The sequence below is a fragment of the Pelodiscus sinensis genome, chromosome 1, assembly GCF_049634645.1.
Source record: "Pelodiscus sinensis isolate JC-2024 chromosome 1, ASM4963464v1, whole genome shotgun sequence".
Taxonomy (NCBI): domain Eukaryota; kingdom Metazoa; phylum Chordata; order Testudines; family Trionychidae; genus Pelodiscus; species Pelodiscus sinensis.
The window spans coordinates 139,267,610-139,284,589 of record NC_134711.1 but is presented as its reverse complement, the minus strand read 5'-3'; the positions used below and the strand labels follow the sequence as shown (position 1 = coordinate 139,284,589).

The 16,980-nt window shown below is 47.1% G+C and overlaps 1 protein-coding gene across 1 annotated transcript; it reads right to left on the bottom strand.

The window, feature by feature from the left end:
• Window positions 1-1,945: 1,945 nt before the first annotated feature.
• Window positions 1,946-16,522, bottom strand: LOC142819211 (stefin-C-like). Its single transcript, XM_075904458.1, has 3 exons — window positions 16,365-16,522; window positions 11,933-12,034; window positions 1,946-2,189 (listed from the first exon to the last, which is right to left on the bottom strand). Exons 1-3 carry the CDS (start codon window positions 16,449-16,451, stop codon window positions 2,055-2,057), a joined length of 324 nt encoding a protein of 107 aa, XP_075760573.1. The 5' UTR covers window positions 16,452-16,522; the 3' UTR covers window positions 1,946-2,054.
• Between the last annotated feature and the right edge of the window lie 458 nt (window positions 16,523-16,980).

The window sequence follows — 16,980 nt, the reverse complement described above, 5'->3', positions numbered from 1 at the left end:
CCCCTGGCAAAGGCAACAGAAGCCACCCCTCAGATCAACCCTTTGTTTCACGCTCTTCCACCTGGGTCTCTCTCCAACCCCACCCATCTGCAACTCACCTTAGGGGGGCGAGGAAGCCAGCACAGTATGTTATGTGCCATTCCTTAGCTATGCACCAAGCTGTGGATGGAAGTTCTAAGGCTGACGGTCTTGAGACAGACACCTGCTTAAGAGCGAAAACAGACCGTTTGAATGTATTGGTGGCACTGGTATTCCTGGAAGCAAGGCGCTGGTAAATACCTCAGTGCAGTTTACATATTAAGGTATTGACTTCTTACAATACACCAAGCATCAAGTTGCACACTCACATAAGCTGCCAGTGTGATACTTGCGGTCACAAATGAATGTATTTACTGCACTGATTCAGGGAATTATTTCCTCCTGGAAACGGGAAATTTACATTATACAAAAAGTCCCACAATTGCATTTGATCTTGTATATTAAAAGTGACAGGGTCAATTTTTAATATGTGTTTGCAATCTTGGAGCTGTGTTGCTCCCAAGATGTAAGAGAGACAAAGTCAGTGAAGTAATATATTTTTCTAGACCAAATTCTGCTGATGAAAGATACAGGCTTCTGAGCTAATGGGTCAACAGAGGGGAAATATCAGGGCATGTCTGCACGAGGAAATTATTTTGAAATAATTTATTTTGAAATAATAACAACATCCAAAATAGCTATTTCAAAATAGCATGTCCACACTGCAGGGAAGCCTTGAAATTAGTCTGAGGCAGGCTCCCTTAATGTGGATGCGCTATCTTGACTTAGAGCCACAGGAAGCACTGGGGCATAATTACTTGGAGTGAATCTGGGGAGTAATTATTTCAAATAGCAGCTGTGGAGAGTCCATACTACTGCCATTTCAAAATAACTATTTTGAAACTAGGGTTAGTCCTCCTGAAAAGCAGGAGTTATTATTTTGAAATAACCAGCCGCTTATTTTGAAATAACAGGCTTGGTAATGTGGATGCTCTGTTTGTTATTTTGAAATAACTCCCTAAGGTAGACCAGGGCTTAGTGTGTTTGATCTAAATTCAAGTTAGGACAGACTATTAGGTTTAAGGAGTAATGCCTGTCTTAGAACACCACTTGCAGGGAGTGGAAAATAAAGATTAGACTGTTATGTAAAAGGAGTTTGAAGTAGGCTATTAAGCAAAAGGAGAGAGGTACTCTTACACATTGCTGTAATCAACCATGAAGCCTGTTCAATTCATGCTTTTTAGCATCTAGCGGTATTATTAATTTAATTTTCCAAGCTTGTTATTTGAAGGTGTTGTACAGGTTTCCTTTGAGACCAGCTCCAACACAGGGTGTGAAAAGTGTTCACCTACTGGTGACATGGGTGGCTTTGTCTGCGCCAGAATGTTAAAAATGCTGCACACAGTATATTAAAATTCTGCATATATTATTTGTCAATATATGACACTATAATAATGCCAGTTTCAATTGTTTTGCTAATTTAGTTCAAAATACCTGTCAGCAAGTTTGTCTTGTAGTATTTCCCACACCCCTCAGACACAGTGAGAAGACTGGGGGAGTCTGAGAGAAAGGGAAGGAGCCTGAAAGTGAACCTGGAGGACTTTTAGGTGTGGTTAGGGGAAGTATGGACTCATTTCTTTGCAGGGGATTGTTCGGGAGTTAGGAGCCTTCCTCATGCAGACCCTGACTGACCCCAAGCCTCTCTCATTCAGATAGGCACATCTGTCCAGTCCCCCACCACCAACACCATTATTTGTTAAAAGAGTTGCTTGGGAAACAATTTGATTGTTTCTTTAAATTCCTGCATGACTTCTAATGTGGGCTCCTGTTTTAGTTTTTGAGAGTAGGGCCTTTGGTGAGTTAGCAGCAGTTGCTTACTGCTGGAATGAACGTACCCTTCTGTTACAAGCAACATGGAAACACAAACTTTGGTTTGAAAATCAGATTCCTTTTATTTTCATTCGTGTATTGGCACGAGCATTATGAGCCGGGACTCTGTAGAAAGAGCAGCAGAAGAGCCCATTCCAAGTGGATCATTAAAAGGGGGTCAGTGGATCACGTTTGGTTTTGCCAGTCTGATAGGCAGTAAGACTGGGCTCCTTCTTCTCATAGGGAAGGCTTACGAACACCTTCAGGTGCACACACTCTTCAGTGCTGTTGCTGACAGAAACCTGAAAGACAAAGAGAGCAGGACTAAGCAGATTCCAAGGAAGGGATGTGCGGGGGATTTTCCTTGCTGAGCCATTGAATAGCTCTAAAATAAAAATTAAATCCAACATGGATTTACATAACCCATGTTACACCACATGTGTGAACAGAAACAGGCCTTTGTGGCCAAACTAGGATGCGCCTGATGATCAGCAAAAATTGATATCTTATCCCTGCACTCACAAAGTCAAATTCAGCCCTGCCCTAAGAAGCTGCTACTTCCATTGGTTGCCCTGAGAGTTGCACCTGTTTATGCCTGGGCTTAATTTAAGTCCCATTCTTCACACTTGTCCTCTTGGAAAGCCCAAAATGTGGCAATTTACAGTTGAACATGTGTGACACGTGCTTTATAAATACTTAGGTGAGATTCACAAAACCCACTTCTTTTCTTTTCTACTCATGTAGAGAAATAGCAGCCAACAGATGCTAGATGAGCATGGCAAAAATCAGTTGCCCTGGGAGTTGCACCTGTTTATGCCTGAGCTTAATTTAAGTCCCATTCTTCACACTCCAAAAATGATCCCACTCAACCCCTTATCTTCTGCACTTTGCACATCTCTGTGGGGATCCAGGCAGTCAGGGTGAGTTTGTGTTAGGAAAATCAAAAGATTTCAAACCTATTTTCCTAAGGCAAAGTCTCATTGACTTTCCTCACATCCCATGGCTAGATTGGCGGTGGAAGACTTAACCCCTTGCGCCCTAGAAGGGTATCGCAGTACAGACACTCCAGAGGGGCAAAGAAAGCTGGGGGAAAGGAGATGTTTTCTTCATCTTCTACATGAGAGTCAGTTGACGAAAGCCAGGTAAGAGGCAAAAAGGGAGTAATGGGAAGAAGCCCTTCTGTTGGACCCTCTAGGGACTAGCTGAGTTTACAGCAAGGGCTGACGTGCGTTTGGAATTTTGTTGGACGTCCGTTTGCTTGGCTAAAGAACCAAACCCAAAGCACCGCACCTCCAGAAAGGAAACGGAGAGCAGTGAGTCCTAGTGGAAGGTAAGCGAGTGCTCTCACGTGGGCTGGGTGAATATTTTACAGACAAATCTCTTATTCACCACAAATGCAGTTTCAGATCAAACAAAACTATGAGTTTTTGTGAATTTTGACTGTCACAGGTAAAAAAACCCACCCCTGTTTCTTTGGAAATGGTGACAGGCTTTTTCAAGGTTTCCAAAATTATTCTTTTTTATTTTGGGGGAAGAGAGATTTAGAAAGTAGCCCAAGGAGGACATAGTGGTTTCCACCATGTAACCCTTAGGCCAGTGGCTAGGGTTTCCTAAGATGTGGGAGACCAGGGTTCAATACTATCCTCATTTGATGTACATAAGAGAGTTGATTTTGGGTCTCCTGGTTCCTAGCGCTAATTTGGTGGCTAGGGCACTCAGTAAGGAGGTGGGACAGCCAAGGTCAGATCAAATCCTCTGTAACCTGTTTCCTATTTGAAGAACCTTTTTTAAAAATAATAAATCTGTCTCTCTTTTATGAAACCAGCCATTTGTCCCACTTGCTCTCTTCATTGGCTTTCTCTGGGTCCAGTTAATCTCTGGCCTCTCTCTCGGCGCTCTCCTGCTGTTTTGAGGGGATGCAATGTATTTTCTGATGTAAGTGGCAATTAGAGTGGCAACTGATGCATCTCCAGAACATCCAGCAATCTGTCACTTCTAGGATCCCGTGGTCCATCCCACCTGCATGATTCTGGTCATCTTACACAGATGATGCCATTTTGAAGTACATGCCACCCCACCCCACCAGCATGACCTTGCATGTCACATCACACCAGTACGCTCTTCAAAATGGCATCCTCCATCCAGAGCAGCGCTATAATGGGAAAAAACACATCCCTACAGGACAGGAGAGCAGGTCCTAAAAAACCCTTGACTGGCTGGCTGTAGCCAGCCAATCTGTTGCTCTTCAGTAACAAAGAGCCAAAGATATTGGACTGCACAAGGACATGCTGTGCCTTTGTTGGGGGACGCTGTGTAAATCTTGTTGGGGGATGCTGTAGCAAAAGTACACATTTAATCCTCAAGTCTTAGGCCTAGATCTTCAAAAATGAGTGCCTCCTGTTAGGGTCCTGGAAAAGATTTTCAAAGAACCTACATGATTCTAGGTGCACCAGTTCCATAGACAATTCGGAAAGTCCCCTCCTCCTTACTTTGTGCTTTTGAAAATCCCACCCCTAAACACTTCCATCCCCCAGTGATGCAAGGCCAGGAGAGATCCCAGTCAATACCCTCTTGTGCAGGACAAGTCTTGGTCATGGGTTTTCTACTTGTCAGAGAAATGTCTGACCGCTGGGCTACAGGCTAGTCTGAGGTGGGACTCTGGCTCAGGAGACCAGAATGAGGCCTGGGGCAGGAATGTTCAGAGAGCGTGTTCCACAGAAGGAGCAGCCTTGGCCTCTGGGTCCCAGGCAGCTTGTGACCGACCACAGGGCCCCGTTCTAGGAAAACATTTGGGAAAGGGGAAAATCTCCTTAATAATCAGTTTCTCATCCCTTCCCCTGAAGTGCGAGCCTTGGAACATGTAATTGGATCACGAGGACTGAAAGGAAAGAGGGGCTGGACTGCACTTCTGCAGCAGAAGGTTGTGGGGACCTAGAGATCTACCCTCCCCAACACACACTCGCTGTGTCTAGTATTGCTTAGAGGAGTTTGAGAGTGTACAGCTGAATCCTCTCAGTAACTCTCCCCAGACTCCCCCGGCCGGCCTTCTGCCTAGGGGGTGAGCATGGGGAACAGGATTCTGCTTCCTTTCAGGGCATGGGAGGAGAAGGGGCTATGGAAGGAAGGAAAAGCCATTGGGGTATGTCTACACCACAGCGTTATTTCAAACTATTTTATTTCGAAATAGTTAATTCGAAATAAGTTATTTCGAAATAGCACGTCCACACTGAGTGGACACTGAATCGCATTTCAGGCTGGCCGGAACCAGGTCAGGCAGAGCATCAGAGCTCTAAGTCTATGTGTACACTTAAGACAAAGGACACATCCAGGTACAATTTTTACCCCCTTCTTTGCCTCTCAACTCCAGCGTATCAGGCCAGGACCAGTCCCTCAATTACTAGGAAAGACAAATACGAGATGGGCGTCCCCGTGGAACCTCAGGAGGCCAATCACCTAACCCGACCAGCAGATAGATGGTAGATTGACGATCAGAGTAAGTGTGCTGCTGGACCCATCTTTATACCCAAATAGGGGCCAGTATCTTCTTTCTTATCTACGATGCCAAATTGTGTTGGTCCATCTTTGTGACGCCAGTTCTTACAAGGGAGTTTCAACTTAATTTACACTTGCAAGAGAGATAACTAAATTATGAGTACTGGACATTCTTTACTGGGCGGAAGATCCCTCCCCCCGTGGACGGCTGTGTGTTCGTATCAATATAGGTGCCAGCCAAGACAGTTCTCCCGGCCTCGAAGTCAACAATTGGCGTATCTCTATTTACAGCCATCCAGGGTCACTGTGAGCTAGCATATCCGGGCCTCCTGTCAAGGCTTCACAGACTATGCTGATTTTACTGCTCTGTGTGCCCTGTATGCTTCCAGGCAAGCAAAGATGGATGTTACAGGGGGGGTTCCTGACTGGCTACAGTCAGGAGTGTCTTTGTGTGGCTGTTGCCTGAGGCTATCTGAAGTTTGTGCTTAAAGGGACACCCCGCCTACGCCTGGGCAGCTGGTTCTCAGGTTTCCCTGCTTGCTTGCCTATCTCGATGAGGGACAGCAGAGCATTTTTGCCACTGCATGCTCTGGTTGCCCTCACTTGGGACACCCTGCACTCTGCAACATGGAGCCAGAGGTGCCCCTGGACTCTCTGGTGCTTCTCCTGGACGCATTGCTGCGAGCCTGGCTGCACTTTCAGCAGCCTGCCATCCAGGAGGTCCATCTGGGGGCTGTCAGTATCCAGGAGGCCCTGCGGGAGAGCTTTCACCCTGAAGAGCACTAAGAGCCTCCCTGGTCTGCTCCACTGGGGACTTGTGCCTCATTCCTCCTTCACGTCCTTCCATTTACCCCTCCCTAACCCCCTTCCTGATGTCAAATAAAATACACATAGTGTCATGAACACAAACTCTCTTTATTTAACAAAACTGGGGGGGAGCAAATGAGACTCTGGTGGGAGAGAGGAGGGGGAAACCTGGGAGGAGGGAGCTGGAAGGGGGAAGCAAGGGGAAGAAGGGGGAGGGGAAGCTCAGGGTTCAGGGTTGGGGGGTCTCGCCGGACCAACTTGATTGTCATGCAAACCTGCTCCTGGGTTCGCATGTGGCCTTTGGTGGCCAGGCTGGCAGCTATCCTGTCAGACAGGAGCGTTCCTCCATCTAGTGCAGAGATCATGGAAGTTGGGGGCATCCCCCCCCAAACCTGGATAAGGTCCACCCTGATCTCTGCCCTGGACCAGGAAGGCACCTGCCTTCTCTGGGTCCTGGCAGGCTCCTGGGGAGCGGTGGGGGGGCTGGCTGCCAGTGGTTTGCTGGCTCATGTTTTGGGGCCACTGGGTCAAGGGCAGTGACTGCTGGCTCTAGACTGGCAGGCTTGGAGCTGGCACAGGCACTGTGGCCAGAGTCAACCCCTTTGAGGGCTCTGGGGAGGGAGGGAGAGAGAGGACAGATCTTAGTTGAGGCTGGAGTGGCCACCAGGGCACCCTGGGAAGGGCTAGAGGCCCCCTATTTCGAAATAAGTGTCTACACAGCTATTTCAAATTTGGCCAGCCTGTTTGAGTGAGGCTTTAGAGAGGGAGTTCTCCAGGTAGAGGAGAAGCAGATACAGGAGTCTTGAGGGAAGTGGGTGTTGTGTTTGGGGCTTTCTTGCTGTGTGCTGAGCTTGTGTTTCTGAGTGAGGGTTGGTGTGTGTTCTTTTTTGTTTTTTTGTTTATTTATTTATTTTCCCCTGTGTTTGAGAATGAGGCTTTTTTTTTCCACCTCCCCTCTGCCCTCCCCCTCCCCTTGATTGGCTGTGATTGGCAGGTGGCAACTGTTGGCTTCTAATTAAAGTTTGAATTCTAGAAGCCTCTGCTGATTGGCTGAGCCTTGGTAGGGGGAGGGGCTTTATAAGGGAGTTGGCAAGCGACCAAGGAGCTTGCAAACAGGTGATTGCTAACAGGGAGTTTTGAGAGGGAGTTCGGAAGGGGAGAGGGAAGGGCGGGAGGTTCTCTTGCCTTTATTTTTAAATCCCTTTTCCAGGACAGCAGCGATGGTTGGTGATGGGTCTGCTGTTGTTACCTGCACAGCGTGTGCCATGTTTGTCTTCCTCCCGGAAGAAAGAACGGATTTCATCTGCATGAAGTGCAAGCTGGTTGACATTTTGGAAGGAAAAATTAGAGGACTGGAGGCCCAAGTGTCGACCCAACGCTTGATCAGAGAGGATGAAGACTTCCTCGATAGAAGGCAGCATTTAATCCTTCAAGCACAGCAGGCAGAAGAGCCACTGAGGGCAGTACGTGACCAAGAAGAGAACTGGCAGCATGTAACTTCTAGAAGGGGAAAAAGGCCAGCACGGGAATCCCCCGATGCTATAGAGGTAAGCAATCGCTTTCAAGCTCTCTCCACAGGCTCTGCAGTGCTGAAAGCTCTGGAAGGAACCTCACAAGGAAGAAACCAGAAGGGATCACCATCTACTGGAAGGCATGGGATGCATAGTCCTACGGATGGGAGTTCCACGGCCACCACGCCCAAAAGGAAACGACGGGTGGTGGTGGTCGGGGACTCCCTCCGAAGAGGGACTGAGCCATCCCTCTGCCGTCCGGACCTGGAATCTCGAGAGGTGTGCTGCTTACCAGGAGCTCGCATTCAGGATGTCACTGAGATGCTTACCAAGCTGATCAAACCTTCGGATTGCTATCCCTTCCTGCTATTCCAGGTGGGAACTAATGATACGGCCAAGAATGATCTTGAGCGTGTTACTGCGGATTATGTAGCACTAGGAAGAAGGATCCAAGAATTTGGAGCACAAGTGGTATTCTCCTCCATCCTCCCTGTTGAAGGGAAAGGACTGGGCAGGGATAGTCGAATTGAGGACGTAAATGCGTGGTTGCACAGATGGTGTCGCAGAGAGGGCTTTGGTTTCTTCTACCATGGGACTCTGTTCCGGGCACAAGGATTGTTAGGAAGAGATGGGATCCACCTAACGAAGAGAGGAAGGAGCATCTTCGCGGGCAGGCTTGCGAACCTAGTGAGGAGGGCTTTAAACTAGGTTCGTCGGGGGACGGTGACCAAAACCCTGAGGGAAGTGGGAAAGTCGGATACCAGGAAGAAATGCAGAGAGGAAGGGGCAAGAAAAGAGGACCCATGTTTCGAATGGAGAAGATAGGACGATCAACTGGTTACCTGAAGTGTTTGTACACTAATGCGAGAAGCCTGGGCAACAAACAGGAAGAACTGGAGGCCCTGGCCCAGACCAAGAAATATGATTTAATTGGGATAACAGAGACTTGGTGGGATGACTCGCATGACTGGAACGCTGTCATGGAAGGGTATAGACTGTTCAGGAACAACAGGCAGGGGAGAAAAGGAGGAGGAGTTGCACTATATGTAAGAGAGCACTACGATTGCTCTGAACTCCAGTATAAAGAGGGAGAAAAACCTGTTGAAAGTCTATGGGTTAAGTTTAAAGGAGCAAACAACAGCATTGATGTTGTGGTTGGTGTTTGCTACAGGCCACCGAATCAGGTGGATGAGGTAGATGAGGCTTTCCTCGGACAACTGAGCGAAGCTTCCAGATCGCAGGCCCTGGTTCTCGTGGGGGACTTTAATCACCCTGACATCTGCTGGGAAACCTATACGGCAGTACACAGGCAATCCAGGAAGTTTTTGGAGAATGTTGGGGATAACTTCTTGACACAGGTGCTGAAGGATCCGACCAGGGGCCGTGCGCAGCTTGACCTTCTGCTCACAAACACTAATAGGGGAAGTGGAGGTGGGTGACAACCCGGGAAGCAGTGATCATGAGATGGTAGATTTCAGGAGCCTGACGAAAGGAAGAAAAGAGAGTAGTAAAGTACACACCTTGGACTTCAAAAAAGCAGATTTTGACTCCCTCCGAGATCTGATGGGCAGAATCCCCTGGGATGTTAACTTGAAGGGGAAAGGAGTCCAGGACTGCTGGCACCATTTTAAAGAAGCCTTATTGAAGGCACAGAAAGAAACCATCCCGAAGCGTAGCAAGAGAGGCAAACATGGTAGGAGACCGGACTGGCTTACAGGGGAAATCCTTGGTGAACTTAAGCACAAAAAGGAAGCTTACAAAGAGTGGAAACTTGGACAAATGACCAGGGAGAAGTTTAAAGGTATAGCTCAAGAATGCCGGGGGGTTATCAGGAAGGCGAAAGCACAAATGGAATTGCAACTGGCTAAGGATGTGAAGGATAACAAGAAAGGTTCTACAGGCATGTTAACAAGAAGAAGGTGATCAGAGAGGGTGTGTGGCCCCTAATGGATGAAGGAGGTAACCTAGTGACAGATGATGTGGGGAAAGCTGAAGTACTCAATGCTTTCTTTGCCTCTGTATTCATGGACAAGGTCGGCTCCTGGACTTCTGCGCCAAGTGATGCAAGATGGGATGAAGATGGACAGCCCGTGGTGGGTAAAGAACAGGTTAGGAACTATTTAGAAAAGCGAAACGTACATAAATCCATGGGTCCGGACTTAGTGCATCCGAGGGTAATGAGGGAGTTGGCAAATATCATTGTGGAGCCTTTGGCTATTATCTTTGAAAAGTCGTGGAGATCGGGAGAAATCCCAGATGACTGGAAAAAGGCAAATGTAGTGCCCATCTTCAAAAAAGGGAAGAAGGATGATCCAGGGAACTATAGGCCGGTCAGTCTTACCTCGGTTCCTGGAAAAATCATGGAAGGGATCCTTAAGGAATCCATATTGAGGCACTTGGATGAGAGGAAAGTGATTAGGAATAGTCAGCATGGATTCACAAAGGGCAAGTCGTGCCTGACCAATCTGATTAGCTTCTATGATGAGGTAACTGGCTCGGTGGACATGAGGAAGTCAGTGGATGTTATATACCTTGACTTTAGCAAGGCTTTTGATACGGTCTCCCACAATATTCTTGCCAGCAAGTTAAGGGATTGTGGATTGGATAAATGGACGGTAAGATGGCTAGAAAGATGGCTAGAAGGCCGGGCCCAGCGGGTAGTGATCAATGGCTCGATGTCAGGATGGCGGTCGGTTTCTAGAGGAGTGCCCCAAGGTTCGGTTCTAGGACCGGTTTTGTTCAATATCTTTATTAATGATCTGGATGAGGGGATGGATTGCACCCTCAGCAAGTTTGCGGATGACACTAAGCTGGGGGGAGAGGTAGATACGCTTAAGGGCAGAGATAGGGTACAGAATGACTCAGACAAATTGGAGGATTGGGCCACAAGAAATATGATGAGGTTCAACAAGGACAAGTGTAGAGTCCTGCACTTGGGACGGAAGAATCCCAAGCATAGTTACAAGCTGGGGACCAACTGGTTAAGTAGTAGTTCTGCAGAAAAGGACCTGGGGGTTACAGTGGATGAGAAGCTAGATATGAGTCAACAGTGTGCCCTTGTAGCCAAGAAGGCTAATGGCATATTAGGTTGCATTAAGAGGAGCATTGCCAGCAGATCCAGAGATGTCATTATTCCCCTTTATTCGGCTTTGGTGAGGCCGCATCTGGAGTATTGTGTCTAGTTCTGGGCCCCCCACTACAAAAAGGATGTGGACGCATTGGAGAGGGTCCAGCGGAGGGCAACCAAAATGATTAGGGGGCTGGAGCATATGACTTATGAGGAGAAGCTGAGGGACTTGGGTCTGTTTAATCTGCAGAAGCAAGAGTGAGGGGGGATTTGATAGCAGCCTTCAACTTCCTGAAGGGAGGTTCCAAAGAGGATGGAGAGAGGCTGTTCTCAGTAGTGACAGATGGCAGAACAAGGAACAATGGTCTCAAGTTGCGGTGGGAGAGGTCCAGGTTGGATATTAGGAAAAACTATTTCACTAGGAGGGTGGTGAAGCACTGGAATGGGTTACCTAGGGAAGTAGTGGAGTCTCCATCCCTAGAGGTGTTTAAGTCTCAGCTTGACAAAGCCCTGGCCGGGTTGATTTAGTTGGAATTGGTCCTGCCTAGAGCAGGGGGCTGGACTTGATGACCTTCTGAGGTCTCTTCCAGTTCTATGATTCTATGATTCTATGATTATTTCTCGTAGAATGACGTTTACCAAGTTTAAAATAAGCGCTCCTCTATTTTGAATTAAATTTGAAATAGCAGTTTGGCTGTGGAGACTCTAGGAAAGTTATTTCGAAATAACTTTGCTGTGCAGACATACCCTTGTGCTTACACAATAGCAAAGGCCAGTGCCGGAGGGTGAGAGTTGTAAAAGCCATTGGAGAGTCTGGAATGGATATTGCCCTCTTGGCAAGCCCAAAATGTGGCAATTTTAAGCTGAACTCGTGTGACGTGTGCTTTATAAATACTTAGGTGGGATTCACAAAACCCCCTTCTTTTCTTTTCTACTCCTGTAGAGAAACAGCAGCCAGCTATCTCGTGTAGAGATGTTAGGTGGGCACTGAAAAAATCACGAGAGATTGTCTCTTCCTTACTGAAAAGTCATCTTGGACCTTTCCCTGCATTGTTTGCTCACTGTTTGAACATCTTGCCTCAAGCCACTCCAAATGACAGCTCCATTCTACGTAAAGTAGAACACTTGCCAAGGCTGGAAGAAGTGGGGGATTTTGTTGAGTACTGACCTTAATTAAGTAGTTTGTTCCTGCAACTATCTGCGTTCTAAATTCAATGGCTTCAAAGTATTCATATTTCACGTCCACTTTCTCTTCCAGTTGTGGTTGCACCTATAATGAAAAAGAAAGGATTAGGATGTGCAAAAAGCTCAGCACACTCCTTCTTATCATACGTTTAATGCTTCAGCTTTCCGAAAAAGGTACATCAACTTACATGCAGCAGACATTTCGCTTCTTTGGAACTTGCTTCTTAACAAACAATTCAACTCAGCTCAGAGCTTCCCACCCTATTTCCTGAGCTCCACAAATCCTGCAACAGGCTTCACGTCCCAAAACTAGGATTGCTGCCTGGCCTTTCCTGAAAGCTTTTACTTGATTCTGTGAGTATCATTGTAACCTCCCCCCGGGCTTCTAAAGTCAAATAGCCCTGGTCTAGGGCAAGTGCACCTGTGCTTCCCCTTGAGGCCACCAAGGGCACCCACTCCAGGCCCACAGCTCCTCAGCCATCACCTCTCTTGGGCAAAGGCCCTTCTCTCTTTCTTTCCTGAGAAGGGAGTTCAGGCTGCACAGCTTCCTGAGCTACTGTGTGATCTCTCCAGCAAGCCAGCCTGCCTCAGCGGGCCAGCACCTGTACGGCTTTCTCTCCACAGGCTCTGAACAGTGCTGAGCCAGCAGCGACAGGTTATCACACCGCTCCTCCTAAGCCAGCACATTGATTGTGAAGGAAAAGCATTCCATGGAAACCATTCACACAATACATGCCCTACACACACGCTAGCTAGTTTACTAGGGATAACCCCAGCTGCAGCCTAGGGCTCCCGTAGGTTAGGCCCGTCCAACCTTTCCCTAAAGGTTGGACACAAGGCCCTGCTCATTTGCAGGCTCAGAAAAAAGACTCGATTCCGTTTAAACTATTTATCTATCTGCATTGCTTGATGAAGGCTTAGGAGTACAAATATAAAGTCAGCTTAGAAATACCAATTAAGAAAATGTAAAACAGAGAAGAGCTGCATCATGTATTGCATAATATTTACTGTTGTATTCAGCAAGATGACTGACTTACCCTTCTTACAAACTTTTGCAAATAACTCTAATTATTTGGTATATTTGGTATCTCAGGTATATATTATGGTTTATCTTATTTGGTATATCAGGTTTTTCCAGGGTATATCAAAAAACCTGTGGCTGACATGTTTTCCCCAAATTTAGTGCTTTTATTTAGGTCCCAGTCTCGACAATCTGGCATGCAGTGCAAAACATACTCCATTTTCTTTAGAAATAAATAGTAGGAGAGGGTTTTTTCAGATGTCATTTGCTACATTTGGGTTCAGGCATTAGGCTGGAACAGGTTGAGCAGGGAGGGGGAGGGAATAGAGGAGGGTGACAGTGGGGAGGGGGCGGAGCAGGGTGGAGTATGGGCGGGGCCACAGGCGGGGGAGCTCTCCTCCCCAAGCAGCAGTTACACACACGGCCTAGGACCCAAATGCTGCAATCATGGCCCTGCGCCCAGAACCCCGACACCCCTGTTCTTGACTAAACATTCCTCCGGCTCCCATGGAACCTCCCCTTCTGCTGCTCTCAGGAGTTTCAGGGCGCTGCACCCAGGCTTTGTGCTTCTTTGGGTGTGGCAAGTTACACGTCCCCTCAGCCCGCTGCCCTTGTCTCAGACAAACAAGCTGTCCCCTCTCCCCGTTCACAACCCCCCAACCTCCAGCACCATTTACCCATCAGTTAGCTATTGGCCATCAAGGGAGGCCAAGCTGCCAGCTGCCTAGTCCCCAGATTCAGGCCAAGGAGATTTAAGGAGCAATCCATTCGGCTGGAGGTTGTTTCTGGACTTATCTAAGATTAGGAGAGGAAGGAAGGGAATGCTCAGGGGACAACACGCTCCACAGATGGATAGGGCCAGGGTGGTTGGGGCTAGATTGCACTCAGGACCTTTGGCACCCTGCTGACCAGTAGAATTTTTAGCCCTGAGTTAACACCCAGGCTCCCCCTGCATTAAGTGTGTGTAAGAAAGGGATTCTCAGCAGCCAGTATTCAGGGTGGGGAGCCAGTTAAACTAGCTAGGACTAAAATGGAGAAAAGAGGGGCAGAGCGCAAGGCCCACATCTACAAAGGTACTTAGGCACCTGACTGTGTGGACTATGGGTGGGACCACAGGCTGCCCTCTCCTCAGCACACACAGATCTTACGCAATGGCAGAGCCAGCAAGGGGAAGTCAGGACTCGTTAGTTCTTTCTGCTGCTCTAAGCACCAGGCAAGGGTTTCGTCTTTTGGAATGGATGAGAGAGCAATGAATAATGTTGTTGTATTTTTTTAGGTCAGGAGTGTCCAGTCTTCTTTCTGACTCCCCCCTGCTGCGCGTGGTGAATATTCTACAGCCCACCTGTGCCACAACAACTGGTTTTCTTCACATTAGACAACTAGATTAAAGCCAGGCCCGAGGCGGGTAGGCAAGGCAACTGCCTGGGGCCCTGCAAAGCTCCACGGCTCAGCCTTTGCCTTCAGCCCCATGTGGGGGCTTCAACGCCGGGTGCCAGGGCTCCGGCTTCAGCTTTCTGCCCTGGGCCCCCAGAAGTCGAGCGCTGGCCCTGCTCTCTGGTTTATTTTGGGGCCCCCTGAAACCTGCTTGTGGCCCCTGGTTGAGAACTGCTGCTTTAAATCATTCCAAGTGCATGGTCCTTTCCTGAAGTCGTCCAGGTCCCTACATCGCTGCCCTCCAGAGGCTATCGTCTGCTCTCAGTGAACGGGCAGGGACATTGGAAACCCTCTGCTGACCCTCATGGCAATGAAAGCAGAACCTGACTTGACGTTTCACCTTTGTGCCACATTTGTGTTCACTGAAAGCCAAGTATTGTGGCCTCATTTCTGATACGTGCTGTCTGCAGCTAAACTTGGCTTCTAAAAATTGGTTATTTATTTGAGAGAGAATGAGTCTGTTACATTTCTACAATGCGTGCACACAACACCACCAATGTCTTGTACTTCCATGCTGCCTTTTGAGGAAGACTCTCAATATATCTTAGTAACATGAATTCAACTTTACGGTCCCCATTTGAGGAAGGGACGTGTCAGTCTCCCTCCTCCCCCTTCAGTCCTCCTTTTAGAGCTGAGGAAGTTGAAGCACAAAGAGATAACGTGATCTGCCTTTGGTCACATAGTGAGTCCACGGCTGAGCCAGGCAGTCCCAGGGTATTTCCCCTCCTCCAGACCCCCAAGCCCAAACAACCTTCAAGGGGCCTTAAATCATTATCGGAAAGGCCAACGTTATAAATCACAGCAAGGTCCTGACAAACTCTGAAAATCCAAGGTTTCCCAGGGATCTACCTAGCCCCTGGGCTCCTAGAAGGTTATTTGTTTTTTTAAATAGTGGAATCCAGGGTCTCTGCAATACCCACTCCCCTCTTCTATCCTCTCTCCCTCCCCCAGTAATGGGACTCTAGTTGCAGCCCTGAACAAAAGCCTGTCTCCCTGGGCTGCTCTGCATTAACAAATGCGACCTCTAATGCACCAACCATGCAGCTCCACTAGTCCAAGTACACAAGTGCCCGTGTAGACAGAACACTGATATTTTTACTGCCCCGTCAGCCAGTTCTGTACAGGTCAAGCTTCGATGGCAACTTGTAAAACCCTGTGTCCACAGGTGTTTCTATCGCTGCTACTATCAGTTGAACTGCACTGGCACTTAATTGGCTGTGTAGATTCAATTTCTAGCGCTTATAAAGACCACTAGACCTTGCTGTCTTTCATCTATTTCTGTACATGTCCCTAGAGCTTTGAGAAGACTGAAAATCAGGTCAGAAGCTTGGAAGAAAGCTAATGTGTTACTATTTAAAGAGAATAAATGGGATAATCCAGGCCAATTGGACATTGACCATAGGTAAAAAATTGAAGCAGCTGATATGGGTCTCGATTAATAAAGAATTAAAGGAAATTAGTATACTTAATGCCAATCAGTGTGAATTTATGGAACTTAGATCCTGTCAGATTAACTTGATAACATTTTTGATGAGCTTATAAAAGTGGCTGATAAAAGGTAATACCACTGATGTAACAGACCACTGTACGGCATTATACTTGGTGCCACATGACATTTGATGAAAAACTAGCACAACAGAAAATGAACATTGCCACAGTAAATTGATTAAGAGATTGAAAAGTTCTATGCCTGTGTAAACCACGTGGTCAGACTAGCTAACCCCTTCCAACCTTGGCATATCTAGAATTTCCTGGACTGCAGTCAGCATCATCTCTTCTTAAGCAATTTCTCCATGTCCCATGCTCTGAAGCTGTCTAGAGAGCTTTCATTGACAACGCTGGATGTTAGATTTTTAAAATAAATTCTAGCTTCATTCCATAATCTCTCTGGAATTTGCTTTAAAGACATACCCTTTTTCGCTGTTAGTTTGTTTTACATCATTCATTGGCTGTGACTCACCTGCTCAACAATCTTTCGGATTTCTTCGTTTGCAGGCTCGGGGTCGGAGAAGCCTCCGACAGTTGGCGGAGGGTCTCTTTCACTCATAGTGGCAAATAACTTCTTAGGGTGTTTGCAAACACTGACAAGCAAAATCTAGAGCAAATGTGACCAAGAAAACTCAGACTTCCAATATTATATAGCCACACAGTCACGTGATTTGTAGATGTGGATTTTACCATCATCAGGTTTGTAAGGGAAAAGGAGAGAAGAAAGGAAAGCAAAATATAGTATTTTTAATAGTAAGGGAAAGAGCATTTTAAAGACCATAATGTGTATATTGCTTTCTGGACCCCAGAAAAGCAGAAAACAAATAAGTCTCCAACCCCTATTAATTACGGTACTTGGTTCAGGCTGGTGTGGCAATTTTTTTGACTCAAAACCAGTTTCATCATATCTCATGAGGGTGTGATTCTTTGTGATTAGAAAAGTGATTGTAAACACTGAACAACACCCAAATATTTCCCAATATTAACTTTAAAATTACCACACGTTCTTCCCAGGTCTCATTTACAGGAACAGCAATTCCTGTTTACCTTGAACCTTGGTTCTCCAAGTTACCCTAAGCGAGCAAAGG

Excerpts from the sequence above, each read along its gene's own strand:
- LOC142819211 (XM_075904458.1), bottom strand. The coding sequence starts at position 16,451 with ATGAGTGAAAGAGACCCTCCGCCAACTGTCGGAGGCTTCTCCGACCCC. Across the intron at positions 12,035-16,364 it reads TCCGAAAGATTGTTGAGCAG|GTGCAACCACAACTGGAAGA; the intron begins GTGAGTCACAGC and ends TTTTCATTATAG. Across the intron at positions 2,190-11,932 it reads GAACAAACTACTTAATTAAG|GTTTCTGTCAGCAACAGCAC; the intron begins GTCAGTACTCAA and ends TTTGTCTTTCAG.